This window comes from Mustelus asterias, chromosome 13 (assembly GCF_964213995.1).
Source record: "Mustelus asterias chromosome 13, sMusAst1.hap1.1, whole genome shotgun sequence".
In the NCBI taxonomy this organism is placed as follows: Eukaryota; Metazoa; Chordata; class Chondrichthyes; order Carcharhiniformes; family Triakidae; genus Mustelus; species Mustelus asterias.
Window position 1 is genome coordinate 103,909,052 of NC_135813.1, and position 23,911 is coordinate 103,932,962.

The window sequence follows — 23,911 nt, forward strand, 5'->3', positions numbered from 1 at the left end:
TACTTAGTGAAGCAAGGGCTTAGAGTTTGGAAGGGTAAGGAATATCCCATGAATATTACATGCATTTAATTCCTACTGATGACATGGGGAGACGATAAAAGGATGAATGGGGAGACAATAAAAGAATGAATGGGGAACCCACCAAGGGGTAGGTAACATTTGTATTCCGCCATATGCATTTTTTAGATTCATTGTATATTCATAAAATATAGCTGTGTTAAAAAGTAGAAAGTTAGCAGTTAGATATCATTACTTTATTCTTCTCTCTCCATCTCTAAACCACGCCTCCCCGAGTGCCGTTGAATGGTTTAAGTAACATCTTTATAATTGACATTTATGGGAATGGAAAATGATTAGTGCCAATTGAGAGATGTAAACAGTGAGTCTGGGATAAATAAGGGAATGTGGTTGGATCACTATGGCATTTTAAAACACTAACAGCTGTAACCCCCAGGACAACGATCTTTCTTCTGATGAGTTTTCCCTTCATTTTTGGGAGAGATGTTCAGATTTATGCAGGTGGATGATACATGGAGCATTTAGTTAAAAAGTTTATTTATTAGTCACAAGTAGGCCTACATTAACACTGCAATGAAGTTACTTTGAAAATCTCCTAGTTGCCACACTCCGGTGCCTGTTCGGGTACACTGAAAGAGAATTTAGCACGGCCAATGCACCAAATCAGCATGTCTATCAGACTGGGAGGAAACCGGAGCACCCAGAGGAAACCCACACAGACAGAGAGAACATGCAAACGCCACACAAATAGTGACTCAAGCTGGGAATCGAACCCGCGTCCCTGGCACAGAGACAGCAGTGCTAACCACTGTGCCACCACAATTTAGGAGCTGCAGAACAGGACCAGGCAGCAACTGCAAATTATTTTTGTGCTTGACACATGTTGGTGATATCGGAGCTACAAATATTGGGAGGAAGGGTGTGAAAACACTAAAGGATATTTTAGACAGGAATAAAATACCATGTATTTTAATATATACGCCCAGAATACACGAGGTAACAAAACAGAAAAATGAATGCAATTCTCTGGCAATTACAGCTTACTTCAAAATATATACTATCACAGTTTCTCACAAGTCTTGGTACAAATTCAAGTAATTTCTTCAAATGTAGACATCAGATTATTATTTATAATTAACCGAAAAATAGTATTCATTTTGTGATCAATAACTTTCTAATTCTATTGCCGTTTAATTCAACTATTTATAATAAACCTTTAAACAACTTTGCAGCTATCTTAGATTAGTGAAATTTTTGAACATAAAGTATGTGTTTCAGGACTACAGATCTACAGTCACTTCATCAATTTCAAATACACAAATTTAAAACTAGCACCATACCAGCACAGAATTAACAAGTACAATTTTGCATTTTGATATATAAAGTGCATATCATATAATTGCACACAAGTCATCATTTTTAAAAGTTTTCTTGATTTAAATATAAATTAAGACAATATCAGATACCTGTATTGATGTGAGATTTATTCCCATTTGCATAACTGAACACTATGGAAACAGGCAATTCTTGCTATATAGTCAGGAAGAGGAAAATTCAACACAGGAGTGCAACTTGGTTAAGATAATTCAGTGCTGACAAATTTCATAAATACGGAAGTTAATTTCAATGTCATGTATTCATTGCAAATTATTTTTTTCAATGCCTACTACGGAAATAAAATGGATAATTTAATCTAAAAACAGCTGTTGCTTCTCAATTTTTATACATTTCTCCAAATAGTTGGACCCAATTCTTCAATTAGTCCAAACAGCTTGACACAGTTAAACTAGAATGAAAATGAGAGGTAGTCCGGTGAATCTATCAACCGAGTCACTGAACTGTATGGATCAGGTCAGTTGTGGATTGGTTTGTGTGTGTGTATTGATTTGGCCGATCTTTGCTATGACAGTGATAGGAGTGCTACAATTAACCAGCTTTGGGACAACAATTGTTTTCTTTTTGTAGGGGGTGGGGTTGTCTTCTGCTCTTTGGGGACGATAGTTTCTTTTGGGGAGTGGGGTTGGGCAGGGGGAGTACAGGATGTCTTTTGCTCTTTATCACTATCCAGTGCCCTGTGCTGGATTGTGGACAGCATCAGATCACTAATGACGACTGAGTAGGTTACTATCTCTGAAGATTCATGTACCTTGTAGCTAGAGCCTCTAGATTGGTACCTCAGTAGGTTTCAGAGGGAATAAGCTGACAAGATGAAAACAAAAGCTGGATGATTTTGCTGTCTCTTTTTACAAAAGGTAGTTTCCTATCAAACAACAAAGTGCAATTATAAGCAATTTATAGACACTGCTTGCAAGTTGAATGGACCCATGGTGAGCATCACTGTAATGGCTCAGTGACAAGGCAGCCCTACTTTACTCTTTTCCTATCAAAATTACATCAAGAATATAACAAATGTAGCAATTGTGGCCTAGGTTCAATTCTCATGCATAACAGCCCCAAATTATCACTACAACACATACATATTAATAGAAGCAAACAAGGAAGCAATTTACATTCAGCCATTCTATGCAAATTATAATTCCACATAGGAATAATCAAAAGTTTCTTCTTCTATTCTGGTACACATTGCATAGGGTGGTTAACACAACAGCTTTATGAGACAGAAATATTTTCACCAGAGCATGACATCAACGTGAATGTTGTTTGAAATTGAACGAGCTCAGATATCTAGCAGTCATGAGATTTTCCACACTTTAGTTTTAAGATAGGAAAAAATAGCTTAATGCAAGTTAACTTTTACGATCAAATAAGCTACCCATGTTCAAAGGCAAGTGTACAGTTACGAGCAGTGTTCATTTGCATTTGCTCTTTATCCTCCAACACAAGACATATTTTAAAGCTTCCTGGCATGTCCATTATAGTGCACCCATTTCATGGTCCTCCCTCATCAATACCCGTGTAGCTCCAATATTCTTTCTCGGAGTTTGTGGCATCTTCTGTGTGCGTACCATTCAAAGAAGCATCTTCCTGGAAATCATCACCTCCAAACTCTACTGAGCCTGCAGTCAGTTGATGAAGAACTAATTTCTTGTAGATTCCCCCCTTCTCCAAAAGGTTCTTATGGGTACCACATTCCACTATCCTCCCTTTGTCAATAACAATCACCTTAATGAAAGAAAAAGGAGGAAAGTAAAAAATGGGTGTAAATAGTTAAATCACTGTCGATTTTAATGGTTACTGAATGTAACACTGCTCTTGGAACATAAAAAGTATGTCCGTTTCAGAGGAATGTTTGAAATATATTGTACTTTTACAAAGAAATCAGTCACATGGACATTGCTTCAAATTATCCGTAAAACATCCCTGACTTTGTGAGATCAAATGCATTTATTATTTTTTATTGGGTAAGCTGGTATTGTCCTGTATTAGGCACATTCTATACTAACAATGGGAAGAATTTGCAATATATTTATGCTTACTGATTTAATGAAAAAAGATGTTCACTACATAAGCAAGATATGATGGCTGGCATCTAATTCTCTACCGCATGTGTCTCTAATTTGTGTACAGTTTTTTCTATCCATCTTTTTTCACATGGAAGAACATGAAGGCAATACAAATTAAAAAAAACAGTAGTACTTCCACATCCTCCTGCAGAACACATGCAGCATATCCTAGAAAATAAAAGTATGAGTCTGTTTTTGATATGAACATTTTCCATTTGTTATGATCCCAGTTGATGTTATAGCTGGACAGGAAGATCCCCGATTGGAACACTAGCTCAAAAGACTGTAACTTTAACTTTTGCTTAGAAAACATGGATGAACAGAGTCACAGGACTGCCACTTAGCTTTTAACAATAGCAAAAACATTTATTAAACATAAAAAGTTTGACTACACTCCTTCACTCCTACAAATGTATACAGGTTTTTAAGGACAACACAGGTTACGAAGCACAGATTCCCTGTAACCCAACAGGCTAACTATGGTCTGTGGGTTTTGCCTAAATTCCACCCAGTTGATTGTCATACCAATGTTTCCAAACTCCATTCTCAAAGAGATGCACTTTAAATTCTTCTTTCAAAGAATGGCTTTTCTCAGCTGCTTTTGTCAAGGATCTGGCTCCAAGTTTTCCAACTACCCTTTCATAGAAATCATAGAAACCCTACAGTGCAGAAGGAGGCCATTTGGCCCATCGAGTCTGCACCGACCACAATCCCACCCAGGCCCTACCCCCACATATGTACCCGCTAATCCCTCTCACTTACGCATCTTAGGACTCTAAGGGGCAATTTTTAACCTGGCCAATCAACCTAACCCGCACATCTTTGGACTGTGGGAGGAAACCGGAGCACCCGGAGGAAACCCACGCAGACACGAGGAGAATGTGCAAACTCCACACAGACAGTGACCCGAGCCGGTCTGTCTTTCAAACAAGGCTTCCTCTCCACTGTTTTAGCAAGGAGTTTAGCAATCTCCTCCAAGTTTTCCAATTTTCCTTTCAGGATTACCTTTGTCTTGAATTACCACGATGTGGAGTTGCTGGCGTTGGACTGGGGTAAGCACAGTAAGCAGTCTCACAACACCAGGTTAAAGTCTAACAGGTTTATTTGGCAGCACAAGGTTTTGGAGCATTGCCCCTTCATCAGGTGAGTGAAGAGTATATTTGCCCTGTTTGTGAACCAAACTCTTCACTCACCTGAAGGACAACGCTCCAAAAGCTCGTGCTACCAAATAAACCTGTTGGACTTTAAACTGGTGTTGTGAGACTACTTACTATGCCTCGAATGACCACAGCATCCAAACTTCTACACAAAACTCAGGTATTTTGTCTCTAACAGAATACTATTGTTTTCAAAGGCTGGAAATAAGGACACCAAACTTAGGAATGGTTCTGATCTCGGTCTGGCTTTTCTCTAGCCAATATCACTCAGGTCTGCACTTCCAGCTCTATCTTGAGCTTCAATGACCAGTACCCTGTTCCAATGGCAGTTCCTCTTTGTTGCTTGAATTCCAAACTTCCTGGAAACTTCTAGTTTCTAGGACTAACTGTCCGTTAGCTTCTCCAGATGTGTTTTCTTGCCCATTCCTCCGTTGTAGTTTTCCTGCTTCCAGCAGAGCCGAGAGGTGTTCACGCTAAAGCTTCCTATCTCCACCTGCCTGGATCCAGTTAAACACTAAAACACTTCTCTCTAAAAGTGAGCCCTGGTTGCTAAGCACATCTTATTTTATCCCCCCAATCGCTGATTTACCTTACATGTTGTAACTTCTCTCAGCATAAAATCGATAAACCCTGTTTGAACTGCAACCAAAAACTCTCATACATGCAAACACCCTTGTTTAACATGCATCTAACTAAAGTTGTACTCTTTCCTACACAAAACACTAATTATACCTTCTTAAATCTATACCTTATTTCTAATATTTAACAATACAAATATAGATCACTTAAAACTCCCTCTGTTTTCCTGACACATTGAATACTGTGATGACTTGTACCAGCACTTCTTGTAAATCACTTTCATCATACACTGCCCTTGTTCAGCTAACTTACCATGTTTAATAAAGGGATTCGAATGTAAAATGAATTGAATATTATGCTACATTTAAATATTGGGGATGGAGGGGGGGTGGTGTCACTTATCAAGACCAATTCTGTCATTCAACAGAGGTACATTTTAAATTAGTTTGCAACAGGCCTTTTCTTCAGCCACTCTTGTGGTAGAAAGAAGAATGTCAGCAGCCAAAATAATTAGCAAAAGATTTTTTAAAAAAGATTGGCCGAAAGTAAACTATACAGAAACCATGCAAAAGAAGATGACACACTGTATATCTCAACAAGCCTTTCAAACAGGAATGAAGAGAGAATGCTGCTAGCAAAGTGTAGAAACTGAAATGGATGAATTGGTAAATCTGATTCTTCCAGCATTCCTCTTAAAACGACTGTGCAGAATAAAATGAAAGACCGTTCAAACACAATCCTTATCTCACCTTTTGTAACCAGCCACTTGGTCACAACATTTCTTGTATAACCATTTTATCAGTACGATATAGTACCCGCTCTGACCTTTCATCTCTTTTTCCCTAAACTGCTGACACATCATCCAGCACATTCTCCCCTTCCTTCATCCGCAAGGTTGATACGAGATTCAATATCCTACTTATCTGGCCTTCCCAGCTCCCCTAAACAGGGGAGTTCCTTACTTCCCCCAGTCTTTGCTGCTTCTGGTTATCTACAAACTATAAAAAACCCAAATTTAGTGTCACTTAATCAATAACGCCCAATATACCTAATTGATGGTTCCCAATTTACCTCATTATCATTTGTTTTCTTGTCAACTGTGTCGATAACTTGCACTACGGGGCCTCAACTTTTGAGCTGGGCTACTCAATAAAACAAAATCAAGACAGAACTAAAGGAGACTGGGTAGCACAATGAATCAAGAATTATCACGCTTTCATTTACTGACTCAGATTGAAAGAATTAAATTTTCCTTTTTCAGTTGGCAGTAAATATCCGAAGAAGCTGCCACAGGCCATAATTTGCAACACATTCAACAGAACAACTGCTGTGGCACATGGAAATGTCACATTGATGGGATGGGGGATGCAGCTTTGAGGGTGTACTTATGGCAAGCTGTTAAGTGATGATGGAGTGAGCGTTGACCTTCATCTGATGCGTGCTATACTTAACTATGCAGTGATCTTTGACGGGAAACAGTACTTTCTCGTTGCCAAGCCGATGATGGAGTCCCAGTTCCTTACCCAATTGATTAATCATCATGCACACTAGGTATTGAAAATACACACCTACTCACATGTGCAAAGCAGTTCAGGATTTACCAAATAGCTAACAGGAACAGCAACACAGTCTGATGTTCCCCTTCTTTATCCAGGAGTGTGGAATCTAACTGTCAATTTGATCTTCTCCCTGGGTGAAATCAACTAATTCACGTGTTCTACATAAAGTGTAAAGAGGTGGAATAGATTTTGTTTCCCAGAAGAATAATCCCTATTTTGAAAATCACTGAAATTTATAAAATATCAAGGAGTAAAAAGAAAAATTCAAATGCTCAAAGGCGTTTTGGTGTCTTGGAGCCAAGAGGTTCATTGTTCTGGAAAGCGAGGTCACTTACCGTGTACAGAGAGAGGTCAAGAGTTTGCTCTCATACCAACAGAATAGGGACTCTCGGAGCAACATTAAAAATCTCAACATTCTGGAAGGAAGGGGAAGGTAGACGTGTTCCACAGGTTTCTTGCTATCCTTGTGCATAATCTTTGCCCAAAGATGGTATTTATTATGGAACAGGCTCACCACATTCCAAAACCAGCAAATTTCAGAGTTAATAAAAAAAAATCTAACTACCAGGATTCAGATCTGTGACTGACCATCATGTATATATTTGAGAAAGGAATTTGGTTTCCATGAACAATCCCTGCAAGTGGAGATGCAAGAGTATAGAATTATAGCAAAAAAAACCTGAAAGTGAACTTAAAGCAGATCTAAATAATGGACTGAATGAGAACAGATGGATGAAATAGAAAATAGTTGACAACACTTTCTAAGTTTCTATGAACAATCCATGTGGGTGATGCTCTCAGCAGTGCAGCGGACCAGAAGACATAAGCGGAGGCTGTGTAGCAGGCTTCCCGCTGAGTTCCACAGCCTCCACAAGTCTCTGGCCGCCAGATTTACAGCATCATCAGCTCCGTGCCAGAAATTGGCGCGGAGCTGATTAAAATATTTAAATCACAATTTGAATCTGATTAGTGGGCCCGGGACCCACCAGGAGTGTTTCACGCCAGCAGGGTTTACAACAGCTCCCCCTTGACTGTTGCTTGACAAAGTCAGTGACCATGTCCAGCATAGAGCAAAGGACTGGGAATTACTTAATTCAAAACAACTTGAGATTACAGATAATCTTTTGTCACATATAAATTGACAGTTCATCCTGATTGTTAACAGCCCAGATTTGCTGTTAACCTCATCCTATTTATAACATGGTTTTAGCATCAGTTGTGAATGGTGACAAAAAACATGGCTGTCAGCAGGCCATTCTCTCATATCTGGGAGTAAAGCAGTTTTGTTACATAATAATAGAAGAGCTAGGAGCAGGAGTAGGCAATTCAAGCCTTCTCCACCATTCAATATCATGACTAATCTTGTCTCAGTCTCAATTCCACTTTTCTGTCCGTTCTCCATAACCCTTCAACCCATTACTAATTAAAAATCTGTCTGTCTTCTCCTTAAATTCACTTATTGTCCTGGCATCAACTGTACTCTAGGGCAGTGAATTCCACAGAACCACCACCCCTTGACAGAAGTAGTTTCTCTTCATCTCTGTTTTAAATCTGCTTTCCCTTATCCTAAAATTATGGATTCTTGTTCTAGATTGCCCTACAGGAGGAAGCATCCACTCTACATCTACTTTGTCAATATCTTTTATCATCTTATGTACCTCAATTAGATCTCCTCTCATTCTCCTAAACTAGAGTATAGACCTAAACTGCTTAATCTCTCTTCATAAGACAAACCCCTTATCTCTGCTATCATTCTAGTAAACCTCCTGAACTGCCTCTAATGCCACTACATCGTTCCTCAAATAAGGGGATCAAAACTGTTCATAGTACTCCAGCTGCGGTCTCACCAATGCCTTGTATAGTTGCAGCAACACTTTTACACTATTCCTTCAGCTATAAATGCCAAAATTCTATTTGTTTTTCTTATTACCTGCTGTACTTGCATACTAGTTTTCTCCGATTGATGCACCAGAACACCCTGATCCCTCTGCATCAAAGCACCCAAAGTCTCTCTCCATTTAGATAATAAGTTGCCTTTCCATTTTTCTGACCAAAATGGATAATCTCACACTTATCCACAGTAAACTCCATCTGTTACATTTTGGTCCACTCACCTAACCTATCCATATCCATTTGTAAATTTCTTATTTCCTCATTGCAACTCACTATCTCACTCACCTTAGTATTAAACTTCTCCATCCATGGTGAAGGGAGTAGTAGCATGACAGCTTAAAACAAGAAGCCAGAGCATGCAGCCAAAAAAATCCTAGTTCTCCACTTTACCTAATGGTTGGAGAAAGCTGCAAATAGATGTGGCATGATGAAATCATCCTAGTGTTTGCATAGAAAAGAATAGAGAAGCACTTTTACAGCTCAGTGTGGCATGGACTATCTTATTTGCCACCGCTGCCTTTGGTTCTGCTGCTGTCGAGTTATAAGCAGAAATAGAACTGCTGTTTAATGTTCAACTGCAAACCACCAGGACGTGCGCTGCTTGTTCCCTCCATCCTCCAAAACATCACCTCTTTTGCATTCAAAACTTGCTACCAATTTCACTATTGCTGTCTACAGCAGCCCCATAAAAAAGGGCCTTAAAGCATGATTAATAGTTGATTGAATTCAGATGGTTATTTTACATTCCAACAGTATTTTAAAATGCTTTCTCATACTGGTTCAACACTGGTAACTTAAATTCAATTCAGAATCGACAGGCCTGACTGAGAACACCAAGGACAGCCAATTACCTCCTTCATAGTTTTCTTGGCTATGGTATTAGACTGACTTAAAGCTGCAAAGGACCAGAAACTGAAGGCAGTGTCTCCAACAGTAGCTGCAAATGCGATCAAATATTAATACATTTCATCTGCACTAGAGAGTAGAGAAAAGCAGGCTGTGGTCTCAATTTTACATCGAGCTGCTTCTTCTGAAACTCCGTGTACAGTATGGCCCAGTAATCATCCATTACTATTTAAACAGCAGATACCTGGTAGTGAATCAGGGGCTGTGACATAAATGCAGAACTCAGATGACGATCATAACATTTATGACTTCCTCTAATCCTCTTGATTATGTTATTCTTATAACTCATTCCCAGGTATAGTTAGATCAAAGCCTCGAGGGGAATGTGTTTATAACAAGATTGCAGATAATATATTTGTTACACACATGCAAGTTTTAAAAATAATTAACAAGTTTAATGACAGTTGGAAGTTCTTGCTTTTATGTTGAAACGCTGTCTCGTACAATAGAAAACAATGAAATGACACACAAGAACCACAAGGGCCCCATTAGTTGCCAGGATTTTTAAAACGTGCTGTTAGCTTGGAGACTAATTTTAAACACAGAATACAGGCATCTGCTTCTACGGAGCAGAGAAATTAAACTTCATAGTTCAATTACTGCCAGCTAAAAGTTTTAACTTTTACACCTACCAGTAAGCACAGACACCCACACATAACACCAGCCATATTCTTCCCCTTTGTGCATATTTATGATTTCTGGGATGTCCACCAATATTTTCCTACTCTGATCAGAGAAAATTTTAATTTTGAAAACTGATAAGGTGTGGAGAGCTCAGATACTGAGTCACAACTGCCATAGTGCAAAACAGTTAATCGGCATTCTGTCTTTGGAAACATTCCAGGGCTGTAATGGTTGCCACAAGAGGTCACAGGTTTAGGGTGCTGGGGAGTAGGTACAGAAGAGATGTTAGGGTAAGTTTTTCACTCAGAGGGTGGTGGGTGTGTGGAATCGGCTGCCGGTAGTGGCGGTGGAGGCGGATTCGATAGGGTCTTTTAAGAGACTGTTGGATAAGTCCATGGAAGTTAGTAAGATAGAGGGTTATAGGTAAGCCTAGTAGGTAGGGACATGTTCGACGCAACTTGTGGGCCGAAGGGCCTGTTTGTGCTGTAGCTTTTCTATGTTCTATGTTCTATTACTTTGGATGCACTATTCAGTACTACTTTAGTACTGAATATTTTCCAAAAGGAAATTTTTGAGTTTGTAGATTTGTTTAATTTGGGCTTACAGTTTTATAATTAAGATTGTTAGCCGACATTACAACTGACCTACTTGAAACAAGAAAGAATTTCATTTTTTGTACTTAAATTGCTGGGAGTTCTTGCAGTTAGTGCTTATTGGATTTTCCTTAAATACACGGTAGCACAGTGGTTAGCACTGCTGCTTCACAGCTCCAGAGTCCCAGGTTCGATTCCCGGCTCGGGTCACTGTCTGTGTGGAGTTTGCGCATTCTCCTCGTGTCTGCGTGGGTTTCCTCCGGGTGCTCCGGTTTCCTCCCACAGTCCAAAGATGTGCGGGTTAGGTTGATCGGCCAGGTTAAAAATTGCCCCCGAGAGTCCTGGGATGCGTAGGTTAGAGGGATTAACGGGTAAATATGTAGGGGTAGGGCCTGGGTGGGATTGTGGTCGGTGCAGACTCGATGGGCCGAATGGCCTCCTTCTGCACTGTAGGGTTTCTATGATTTCTATGATATAAATAACTTCAAACAGTTAGGCCAGCAGATAAAACTCAAGGTGGTATTATTGTCACTTAATAGATTTGGTTCCTAAGAGCAAAGTTGAGTTAGTTTTAATCCCTCTCGCAACCTAATGATCTTAAACTTGCAGAGTAGGTTGTTTCCAATTTGGATCAGAGCATATGCTTTTAAAATAGTGTTTGGTCAGCAGTACTAATTGGATAACTGGAACACTTCACTGGCTAGGTCTAGTTATGTTAGAAAGGAATTGTTTATTGGCACCAAAACAAACTTAAGCTAATCAAAATTGTATGGAATCAAGAGTTTGATTAGAGACCATTACTCATTAAGTTTGACGCTCTTTAAATTGCATTGGCGTAACAGTTTGATATTGAAGTGGGCAGACTCATGGCTTTAATATATCTAAGATGTGGAAGAAACAAAACATAAAGGAAATTATATTGTTCGTGAAATATCCAAATTGCTCAATTAGAGATCTTGCAAAGAAAGAACAAATTTTTAAAACTGCATTTATATAGCACCTTTCACTATCTCAGGACATCCTAAAGCTGTTCACAGCCTGAAGGTCTATTGAGGTCTAGTTATTGTTCCAATGTGCTTAAAAGTGGCAGCCAATTTATGTACAGCAACATCTGGGGCTGGCGTAAGAGTAGTTGCCAACTTTCACCCTGGCACACCCCCTCTCCACATCACAATTAACTTTCGAAAAAGAAAATGGTCCCACTCTTAAATCAACTTAAAAATTGTCAAACTCACAGGTCATTATCCACGGCCTGCCCTCAGCCCTTGCTCTAATTTTAGCCTCCCACTGCTGACTGCTTCTCAGCTTCTGCAGCATCATGTTCCCTCGGCCTTGGCACCGCTTAGATTGGCACGCTCTGTTCCCATGTTTCTCATGACACCACAATCTGCATCACAGCACCACCACCCAGGAGCATGCCTAGTTTCTGAATGGTAGCTTGAAAATACAGAACTCATAGAATCCTTACAGTGCAGAAAGTGGCCATTCGGCCCATCGAGTCTGCACCGACAACAATTCCACCCAGGCCTTATCCCCGCTCTTGGGTAACCGGCAATTTAAACGAGTGGCACCATTGCCAGCTCATGGTGTCAGATGAAATTAATTGCATTGTATCAAAATTCTGTCGCAACAAACCCAAGTTAGTCCCACTCTCACACAACTGTCCGCTAAAGAATGTCAAACAACTCACAATGGGTAGTTGAGCTATTGCAGTCTGCCTTCGCTCTGGTGGTCTCGTCCTCCTAATTCCCATCCCACCACTTTTCTCCTGCAATACCATGTTCTTTTGGTACCTTTAAGATTCACGAATTGCGCTCCTGCACCTCTCGCGAGACTTCAACACCCACACCACGAGATCATCACCCATGAGCTTGCCTCCCTGAATGGATGAACTATGGAACTCTGAGCTAACTAGCATTTCAATTGGCTGCACCACTCATTCTTTTGCCTGCACATGGCTGAATATAAATTAACTATATTTTACATTAGAGGGGCTGGCACAGAACAGTTCAACTTAGTGCCCTGTCCCCAGGGCCTGGGCATTGAAATCATTGAATTAAGATGCTCGTAATTTTGAACTTTCAGAAGTCACTTCAGTTTTTTGCCGCGGTGCCAGTATGCCACATACAGCTATCACCCCCTGCAATTCCTGTTGCCCCAGGCAACTGTCTGGTTCACCTACTGGTTGCACTGGCCCTGGCGACATCCCACCAAAAGCAATGAGGTTAATGATCAAATAATCTGCATTTGGTGATATTGGTTGAGGAATGGATGTTAACCAGGATATCGCCTGAACTCTGCTTTCTCCTCTTCTAATTATTGCCATGGGTTCTTTTCTGAACACCTTGAAGATCAGAAGGGGCCTTGGCCTAACGTCTCATCCAAAAGACAAATGTTGTACTTTATAGATATTGAGGGGGCAGTTCGGAGCATTTTTGCTTTTGAAGGCAATCTGGTGGCTAAGACGGGAGACCAGTCAGTCTGGTCCAAATCTGCTAAAGCATTTCTGCTAAACCCTCTGCATAATCCTTACTTATTCTGGAATTTGGAAGAAAATGTAATATTGCCGACATGAATCCAAATCCTCACCAGCACCTTTTAATAAAAAAAGGTCACAATATGCTTATCAGTGTGAGTAGCTTGACATCATTTCTGCAGAGCTTTCCTTTGAGGAAGTTTAATTAGGAATTCTATGGCCCAGCTCTCAAAGTACTGAGGAACAGGGAATAGTACAATAGTAATCATTCCCAGCAAAGCATGCAGTGCTCTTAGTACGTTTGGCAGTGTTCAATTTAACTTGGGTTATTTTAGCTGAAAAAAAGATAAACATAATAGTAGCTTTGATTCCCACTAGATTATAAATAAAATTAAACTGGCATAGAACATTTACTTCACATTTTCATTTGATCTTCCTATGCGAAAGCTGGATCATTTGGATTTAAATTCCATAGGAAAACTGAGGTTCAACAATTAGGTATTCAGACTTTTGTTGCTGGATTTAAAATGAGCAATTTAACATTGTTTAACTTTTCCAGACTTAAAATGCAGACATGCTTTCAAACAACAAGAATTTCTGTACATCTACAATGTCGACATTTGTATAATTGTTCAAGAAACACAGGATCAATGAAACAATAGTAGGTTCAGATGTTTGGTTTAAAATGACAGAACTACAATTCACGTTCTCTAATGGTCACAAGATTGGAATTAAATAGCGGAATTAAATGTTTTCCAATTTCTATCTTCCGACAACTTTTGGATTTCTAATTTAACTCTTGTCTGCAGTGGAACACTGGAAACTCATTAAAGTTATTTTCATCTTGACCTTCAAGCATCATCTTAGCCGTGATTTAAGCAGTTTTGCAGTATTGCCAATAGGTTCATTTAATAGAACATAGAACATAACAGCGCTGTACAGGCCCTTCGGCCCACAATGTTGCGCTGACCTGTGAAACCAATCTAAAGCCCATCTAACCTACACTATTCCAATATCATCCATATGTTTGTCCAATGACCATTTAAATGCCCTTAATGTTGGCGAGTCCACTACTGTTGCAGGCAGGGCATTCCACGCCCTTACTACTCTCTGAGTAAAGAACCTACCTCTGACATCTGTCCTATATCTATCACCCCTCAATTTAAAGCTATGTCCCCTCGTGCTAGCCATCACCATCCGAGGGAAAAGGCTCTCACTGTCCACCCTATCTAATCCTCTGATCATCTTGTATGCCTCTATTAAGTCACCTCTTAACCTTCTTCTCTCTAACGAAAACAGCCTCAAATCCCTCAGCCTTTCCTCATAAGACCTTCCCACCATACCAGGCAACATCCTGGTAAATCTCCTCTGCACCCTTTCCAACACTTCCACATCCTTCCTATAATGCGGCGACCAGAACTGTACGCAATACTCCAAGTGCGGCCGCACCAGAGTTTTGTACAGCTGCAACATGACCTCCTGACTTTAAGTCTTTTTATCCCCAAATACAGTCTGCATTTCTTAGGAAATGGCATAGTCTTTTATCCAAGAACATCTTCAATTGACACCATAGATGGAATTTTCCCATTCAAGGGGCAAGCCCGACATTGGGCCCATTTCCAGATCAGAGCCTGTACGTGCATTTGGTGGGACAGTGGGTGTAATTTTCCTGGAGGAAACTAATCAAGCCGCCATCTCTGGGAGTGCCATCCAACAAGAGACATTGGGTGGCTTGAGGACGCAGGAAGGCCAACAGAGCATCCAAAGTGAAGGGCAGCTGGCAGACCCACTCTGAATGCTGTGCGTCTCAGATGAATGGAGAAAGTAAGGACGGCACAAAATGGAGCCATACTGCTGATGGAACCGGCAGCCAATTCTTCATATCCAGCGGATTTGTCTGCAGGTGATAAGCAAACAATTGCAATCATTTGCTTGCAGATGTCCTGAGTTTGATCAATTTTGTCCCTTAGAGTAACCAGTGCAAATGAATCTCATGGCACTCCAAACCCCCACTTTGTTTTCCTTCCTATGAGTAGGCAAACTTCAGATGGAGCAGGGCGAGTCCCATGTTCTATTAATAAAATTCCATAACCTTCCAAAAATGTCCACTAATTGGCTTACCACTGCTGATGGGTTGCAGTCAACATTCTGAAACTGCCCCCCAATAAAAGTGCGAGGGTGTGAAGAAATGGGGTCCACTTTTTGCCATTTTCCCATTACCTGCCATCGGTTCCAATGTGCCGCAAAAATTGACCTAACCGCCCCTCCCACCATGTATCTATTGATAGATTATGTCAATCAACTGACAGCAGCGGGAGGCAATTCTGACATGGCGAAGATAAAAGTTAGATCATAGCAATTTCACAACAAAACTGTTTCTACCGATGATATTTCCTCCCTATCCGAAACGGTTTGCTTGTTTCTGTCTTTCTGCAATCTTGTACATCCACTTGCAAGTTCAGCTGCACTTCCTCAAGATCAGTTCGAATGAAGAAATCCTTTTTAGCCTGTTTGACCTCCTTCTTTCAGTGCACCACTCCTATTTTTATATGATAGCACCTGGCACTTTAAAAAAATGAGACAAATGTCCTGACTCTTAGCATTCTTCCGGACAATGCTTCAGCTGTCGGTCACTGTGTAAAGAAATATTTCCTGACATCTGCTCTATTTTAAAAAAAAAAGTTAAAATTAAATAAATTCCTTCTGCAGATGTGGGCATTGCCAAACAGGCCAGTATTTATTGCCCATCTCTATTTGCCTCCATGACGATTGTGGTGAGCCACCTTCATAAGTTGCAGTTGTGTGGTGACGGTACCCCCATGCTAGGTAGGGTGTTCCAGAGTTTTGATCTAGCAATGAAGAAAGAGTGATATATGTCCAAGTCAGAATATTGTTTGACTTGGAGATGATGGTGCTCTCATACACTTGATGCTCTTTTCCTCCAAACACAGCAATTTGCATTTAAATAGCACGTTTAAAGTGATTAAGCATTGAGAGACACTTCACAGTGGTGCTGTGACAAAATTTGACACCAAGGGTCAGAAAGGATATTCAGACCAGCGACCAAATGTTTGGTCAGAGGTGGTTTTAAGTAGCATAATAAAAAAAATAGACAAATAGGTTTAGGGAAGAAAATTCCAGAGTTTGGAGCCAATTGCTTCACAGACGCATCATCCAACAAAATTTGACACCAAGCCATAAAAGGAGATATCAGGACAGCAACCACAAATTTCAGTCAAAGGTGAGTTTTAAGGAGCATCTTATAGGAGGGCAGAAGATAGAGTGGCTAAGGGAAGGAATTCTCAAGCTTAGAGCTGAGGGAGTTACCACTGACAGAGCAAAGGAAATTGGGGCTCTGCAAAAGGATTTGAGAGAGTTGTAGGGTTGGAGATGGTTTCACAGATAGGAGGAGTGAGATCATGAAGTAAACTTAAAAATAAGGATAAGAATTATAAAATCAAAGCACTGCCGGAAACCAATGTTGATCAGCAAGCACAGGGGTGAATGGGTCATGGTGCGAGTTAGGATACGGGCAATATTTTGGCTGAGCTCAAGTTTACGCAGGGTGCCATGGGGGAGGCCATCTAGGAAAGCATTGTGTCTAGAGGTGACAAAGGTGTGGATGAGGGTTTCAGCTAAAATGAGCTAAGGTAGGGATGGAGAACATTATAGAAGTGAAGGTAGGCAGTCCTGGTGATTGTGTTTGAAGTCACAGACTTGGGGCAGTCAAATAAAACAGCATTTTATGTCACACTCGATGTCACCACTCTAGGGCGAGGGATGAAAAATGCACCATGGTTCACATTCTTGGTCATTATCAAGTGCCTCTTGTTGGAAGTACAGGTGTGGACATCAGATAAGGGTATGACTGAACTCAGTTCTGATGCCTTACAGTTAAATGACCAGCACCCCAGCCAAAAGTCAAAGTCCTCAGGAAAGAAACGTGTTGCAGACAATGAGGTAGAAAAAAAAAGTTGGCTCCAAAAAAGGAAAAGTTGCAGAATATAACAGGATAATGCAGCAAAAAAAAAAATCTGATTTGGTCCAGTTGCAGTTATACCATTCAAGATCCAACAGTGTGGCATTGAACCTGTACAAAACTTTGCACCAGCCATATAAAGTCTTAGGGGTACAGCTAAAACTGACTGGCATTGAGTTGCTGGAGTTTATTCAGTAGAATTCTTCTTTCCTCTTTGAAAGCAAAGTTTGTAATATGTCGTGCTCAAGAAGTAAAGCACTTCAGCCAGCTTCAAAACACTCTTTTAAAATTACCTAGCAATGTAAGAAATCTTCAATTTCTTTAAATATCTAACGCTGTTTAATTATCTCTTTCAATATAACCGAAGGCACATCAATATGATCCTTCAAAGTGAAAGACATAATGTTCACAGTCCTTTTGATCTAAACATCAGCTGTTATTTCCTCCCAGAGAGATATTTCAAGTCTGCCTCTGACAGAAATGTCTAGGTCTCAGGACGTGGGCACTAGCAGAGCTGAAGCCCTGGTTTCAATATACAGAACAGACAGCTGCTGTTAGACTCTTCTTGTGAAGACCCTAGAGGCTGAATACTTAACATCCAACAAGAAAGACTCTTACTCAAAGGGACTATTTTGTATGAAAATCAAGAGCTGGACTCAGAAAATACATTGGAGATAGATAAATGATTCAAGAACTGACCTCCGTCTATGTTTCTTGCAATTAAAAACATCCAGTCCTTTACAAAATCCTGCATTAAATGTTAAGACTCCCTTATTATGGAATTGTGTGTGCACACAATTACTCTGGTTAGAAGGGAAAGTGGCCATGCTAGTGAATGAAATCAAGAGGATCCCTGCAGAGTGCATATGCTTTCTATCATCAGTGTCAGTTTGTTTAGTCTGTTTCAAGGATAATTTTGTTTATTAAAAAAAAATCTGTGCCAAGTTTAGATTGTGTTTTAGCAAAAGCAAAAAAAAAGTAGGTTAAAAAAAGCGGCTGTGCCAGCATTAAATCCATTCTTCCTTTGGGTAGCACCAATCACCTTCCACAGATTGCAAAAGAAATGTTGGATTTTCAGTGTCAATCTGCCTGTTTTACCTGAACACGTTGTTCCCAAGATAACATTTGGTGCAATATTAAAGAGGAAGAGGGTAGATAGATGTCAAATGAAACTTAATGTGGAACAATGTGAATTGAAGAGGATTATAAGGCCACATACATTAGATGGTAAAACTGGAAAAGGAGTAGAGGAGCAGAGGCTTATGGGTTCAGATACAAAATTCTTTAAGAGTGGGTGGACAAGTAGTTGAAACACAATTTAAAAATAAAATGACAGTGTTAAGGACCAGATCAGAAACTCCAAGGTATTTTGTGAAGTTAGTTTAGACCCTAACTTTTACATTTGATTTTGACATTAGGGTTAGCATAAGGTGTTTCACTCCAGGTATGATTCAAGTGACCCACTAGGAAGCTTTTATCAAAACAAACTTTATTTAAGAGCATAGTTAGAATACAACAGAAATAATTAGCATAACTTTTACCAATTAAAATACTTAAACATGACAAAGTATAATTCTTAACAGCTAGCTATCTCTGTTGTTCCAATTTAGCAGTATTCCCCCACAGACAGTTAGCACAGAAACCAATGATGTTTATGTAGGCACTAGACTTCCAGCTTTTTGACACTTCTGGAGAGTGATCCAGACAGACGCACGTCTTCTAATTCTCATGCAGCAACTTCCAGAGAAAGTTCCACCCCCAAACAGTAGAATCTGAGAGAGAAAGGCTTATTGCTTGACAGATTCCAGTCTCCACCAGACAGAGCAAGAGATACAGAGAAAGCAACCTCTCTCTAAAAATCCCAAAAGCAGACTGCCTTGAGTTCTCTCTGAAAGCCGAGCTGTACCCAGCCACATGACCTTACCTGTTAATCAACCTAGTCAAACACTACTCTACAATATCCCAGGGGAAAATGCTAAACAACAGAACTCTGCATTAGTTCAGATCAAAACAAACACCACAACAATTAAAATTAATTATGTTGCTGCAGTAACAATACAGTGCTGCTGGATCCAGACAAAACAGCTCCAATAAAATGGAAGGGACTAGTAAACACATTCAGCACAGTAACATGACTAAAATACATTTCTTAAAGGCACAGTTTCGTCACAATAGGAAGTAAAGAAAATTCAGTTAAGCTTCACTAAGAAGATACCATGGATGAAAGACTTATTAGGACACACGAGAGAAATTGCAGGAGGGACTGTTTATATTAAAACAAAGAAGATTAATAGAAGATCTGATGGCAGTATTCAAAATTATTTTAACTAAGTCACTAACGAGTGGAGTAAATTTAGAATAAGAAAAAGCTTAGAATCATATAGCCTTCTGGCTTTTAGACAGATATAGTCTCAATCTTCTGTTCTATCCCCACAGTCCTGTAATTTCTTTCCCTAGTTACATATCCAATTAACTTGTGAAATTTACTATTCAATCTTCTTCCATTACCCTTTCAGTGATATATTTCAGGTTACAACAAATTGCTGCCCAAGAAGATTTTTCCTCATTTCACCCCTGCATTTTTAGATTTTAGAAAACATATATATGTATGTGAGATGTTAGGAAACTTTAATGGAAACAATGGTGGAAGCAGAATTTTCTTTTGCAGAAGAAGTGGATAATTATTTGTAGGCAAACAAGGCTAAGCAAATGGCTCTTTCAGAAAGGTGGCATGGGTTCTGACTGGCCAAAAGGCCTCCTGTGCCGTAAAGGTTTTGAATCCAAAATCTTGAGTAAATTCACAAATCAACTTTTATTAACTAATATTTTGGTTTCTCATCTACACTATGTGAAGGCCATGTTTAATTCCTCATGCGTGGGATTAATTCACAGCAGCGAGGGTCCCTGATAGAATACAGTAATTGACATGACTACAGCTTTTAAAAAAAATAAAACTCCATCCCCTCCCCCCACCAAACCAAAATTATTTTTCAACTTACCTTGGAGGCATTTCTTACAGTTGAAAGCCTGTGCGCAATTACCAAAACCGTTCTCTCTTGCATTACCCGATCAATGGCCTCCTGTACTAGGTGCTCACTTTCTGCATCCAAAGCACTTGTAGCCTAGTAAACCAGAAAAATGTGTTAGAGAGAATCTGGCATGTTTTCGTAATCTACTCAACGTACAATCAAATCATTTCAATGTCCACCACAGTACCATGGGAATTGGTAAATGCATAAGATTATCAGGGTTAATGTAAACCAGAGTTAAATGGAGCACTTATGTCTGATTTATATTATATCCATTATCTATAGCAGCAGGAAACAACTGTTATTTCACTTTAGGGCAATAAATAATAGCCAGTCAGAACTGTATTGTGCCATTTCTTCCCCTACAAAACCTCACCATGATTGCAAGCATAATTGTGTTCTTTACAAAAATCCACAGTAGGGGAACAATTGTTCTAGCTACTATGTGTAATGACATCTAAGTACATTATTTTTTAAAGCAATTGCAACACCATTACATATAGTGACTAAAGCAATTCCAACTTGCCCCATATTGCTTCCCTTAAAACTGATGGGGTTTTTTTGGTTTGTTTGTTCATATTTGATCCATTTTATTGAGTGTATTCTGAACCAATATGTCCTAGGAACATAGAAAATAGAAGTACAGTTGGTGATTCAGTCCTTTGAGCCCGCTCTACCATTCAATATGATCATAGCTGATCCTCTATATCAATGCCATACTCCCCCACCTCTCCTCATACACCTTGATAGTCTAGAAATCTGTTTCCTTCTTAAATATATTCAGTGATTTGAGCTCCGCAGCCTTCTGTGGTCGAGAATTCCACAGGTTTGCCACTCAGATTAAAAAGTTTCTTCTCATCTCAATCCTAAATGGCCACTCCATATCCGAAGACTGTGTCCCCGCCTCACCAAAGGAAACAACATCACTGCATCCAGTCGGTCCAGCCCTATCAGAATTTTATACTTTTCAATTAGATCCTCTTTCATTCTTCTAAATTCCAGTGAACACAGGCCGCATTGACCCAATTTCTCCTCATATGGCAATCCTGTCATCCTAAGAATCAGTCTCGTGAACTTTCGCTGCACTCCCTCTATGGCAAGTATATATTTCTTAAATAAGGAGACCAAAACTGCACACAGTACTCCAGGTGTAGTCTCATCTGTACTGCTGCAGTAAGACATCCTCACTCCTGCACTCAAGTCCTCTTACAGTGAAGGGCAACATGCCATTTGCCTTCCTAACTGCTTGCTGTACCTGCATGCTTGCATTTAGTGACTGGTGTACTAGGACACCCAGGTCCCTTTGTAGGTCACCATTTCCCAATTTATCACCACTTAAATAATACTCTACATTCTGTTTCTCCGTCCAAAAGGGAAAATATCACCAAATTGGACTGCATCTGCCATATATTTGCCCACTCACCCAACTTTCTAAATCACCTTGAAGCCTCTTAACATCCTCCTCACCACATTTGTTCCTATCAAGCTTTGGTGGGGAGGGGAGGGGCGGGAGGGGGAAGGTACGTGGGGGGTGGCTGTATGGAGGGGACAATGCAACCGGAACTTCCTGGTAAGTTTAGAAATTGACATGATAATATAATTCAGCTAAAATGTGTGTAAATATGAGAGATTAACTGTGAATATAGAAAAAGATGAATCTTGTCAACATATGCTCCAGTGAGGCGCCACAAGCAATGGGGGGGGGGGGGGGGGGAGGAGTGTAGGTTGGACATGGATCTGCAATCATAGAATCCCTACAGTGCAGAAGGAGGCCATTCCGCCCATCCAGTCTGCACCGAACACAATCCCATCAAGCCCTATTGCCGGAACCCCACATATTTACCCTGCTAGTCCCCCTGACACTAGAGTCAATTTAGCATTGGCCAATCAACCTAACCTGCACATCCTTAGAGTGTGGGAGGAATCTGGAGCACCCGGAGGAAACCCACACAGACACAGTGAGAATGTGCAAACTCCACACGGATAGTCTCCCGAGGCCAGAATTGAACCCGGGTCCCTGATGCTGTGAGGCAGCAGTGCTAACCACTGTGCCACCGTGCTGCCCTAATGCTGGAGCACTCATTCTCTAATCCAGACAGAAATAAGACTTACTAGAAACAACATCCCAACTAAACCAGAAATACCAAATTGATCCCTGAACATACAGCTAAGAATTCTGTTTGATACCGGGGGTAACGCTCTCCGTGTAAGAGAGGCAAGAATTGCACTCAAAATTCTGTTCGTTTTCTCAATTGAATTTTTGATTAAATTTCCTTTCAAACCGATATGAATTGAATCTAAAGTCTTCTCTGAACCTTTGCATTTGAATGTAATCTAAGAAAGGTTTACATTAAAAAGTATTCCATCATATATTTAAGAATGGTGACCTGGTTTTACTTGAGGGGAAAAAAGTTTAATTACAGAAAGTAAGCATTTTCAATCAGCAGCTCATCAGCCACTTTTGAGTATACCTATTTTAAACAATTGACAATTACTTAAAAAAACTGTACAGACCTTTTTACCAGTTTCTTTGGTGTTCTCAGTTTGAGAACAAAGAACAAAGAACAATACAGCCCAGGAACAGGCCCTTCGGCCCTCCAAGCCCGCGCCGCTCCCTGGTCCAAACTCGACCATTCTTTTGTATCCCTCCATTCGCACTCTGTTCATGTGGCTATCTAGATAAGTCTTAAACGTTCCCAGTGTGTCCGCCTCCACCACCTTGCCCGGCAGCGCATTCCAGGTCCCCACCACCCTCTGTATAAAATACGTCCTTCTGATATCCGTGTTAAACCTCACCCCCCCTCACCTTGAACCTATGACCCCTCGTGAACGTCACCACCGACCTGGGAAAAAGCTTCCCACCGTTCACCCTATCTATGCCTTTCATAATTTTATACACCTCTATTAGGTCATCCTTCATCCTCCGTCTTTCCAGTGAGAACAACCCCAGTTTACCCAATCTCTCCTCATAACTAAGCCCTTCCATTCCAGGCAACATCCTGGTGAACCTCTTCTGCACTCTGAGCATTTAAAAACTTTGTTAAAGTTGCTTATTAGTGTCCTAGCACCTAAAATAAAACCTATTTTAGACAGATTTCTCAACTGTTTGTTCAGGAATCAATTTGGATTAGTTGGGATGTTGTTTTTAGTCATTCTTATTTCTGTCTGGATTAGAGAACGAGTGCTCCAGCATTGCAAATCCCTGTCCAATCTCCAACCTACACTCCCATTGCGTGTAGCGACCCATTGAGGCACATGGCAGCAAGATTAATCTTTTTTGTATGTTTGCAGTTGATCTCTCATATTTACACACATTCTATCTGAATTATATCGTGTCAATTTCTAACCTTGCCAGTTCAAATACCAGGTTGAAGTGTTCCCTCCACACAGCCACTTCCCCCACCCCGCCAGATGGGTGTTTGCTTGAGGACACAACACAAAACGTGATGGGAATGAGAGTGGTGAGGAGGATGTTAAGAGGTTTCTAGGAGATGATTTCGACATGTTGAGTGTCATAGAGTCATAGAGGTTTACAGCATGGAAATAGGCCCTTCAGCCCAACTTGTCCATGCTGCCCCTTTTTCTAACCCTAAACTAGTCCCAATTGCCCGCATTTGGCCCATATCCCTCTATA

At 40.3% G+C, this 23,911-nt stretch overlaps 1 protein-coding gene across 1 annotated transcript in view; it reads right to left on the reverse strand.

Moving 5' to 3' along the window:
• Window positions 1-2,907: 2,907 nt before the first annotated feature.
• LOC144502308 (uncharacterized) overlaps window positions 2,908-23,911 on the reverse strand; it is a 164,861-nt gene continuing 143,857 nt past the window's right edge. Inside the window, exons 18-19 of the mRNA XM_078226119.1 lie at window positions 20,248-20,370; window positions 2,908-3,141 (exon numbers count right to left, since the gene is read on the reverse strand). Coding sequence (XP_078082245.1) covers window positions 2,908-3,141; window positions 20,248-20,370 — 357 coding nt within the window. The remainder of the gene's footprint in view (window positions 3,142-20,247; window positions 20,371-23,911) is intronic.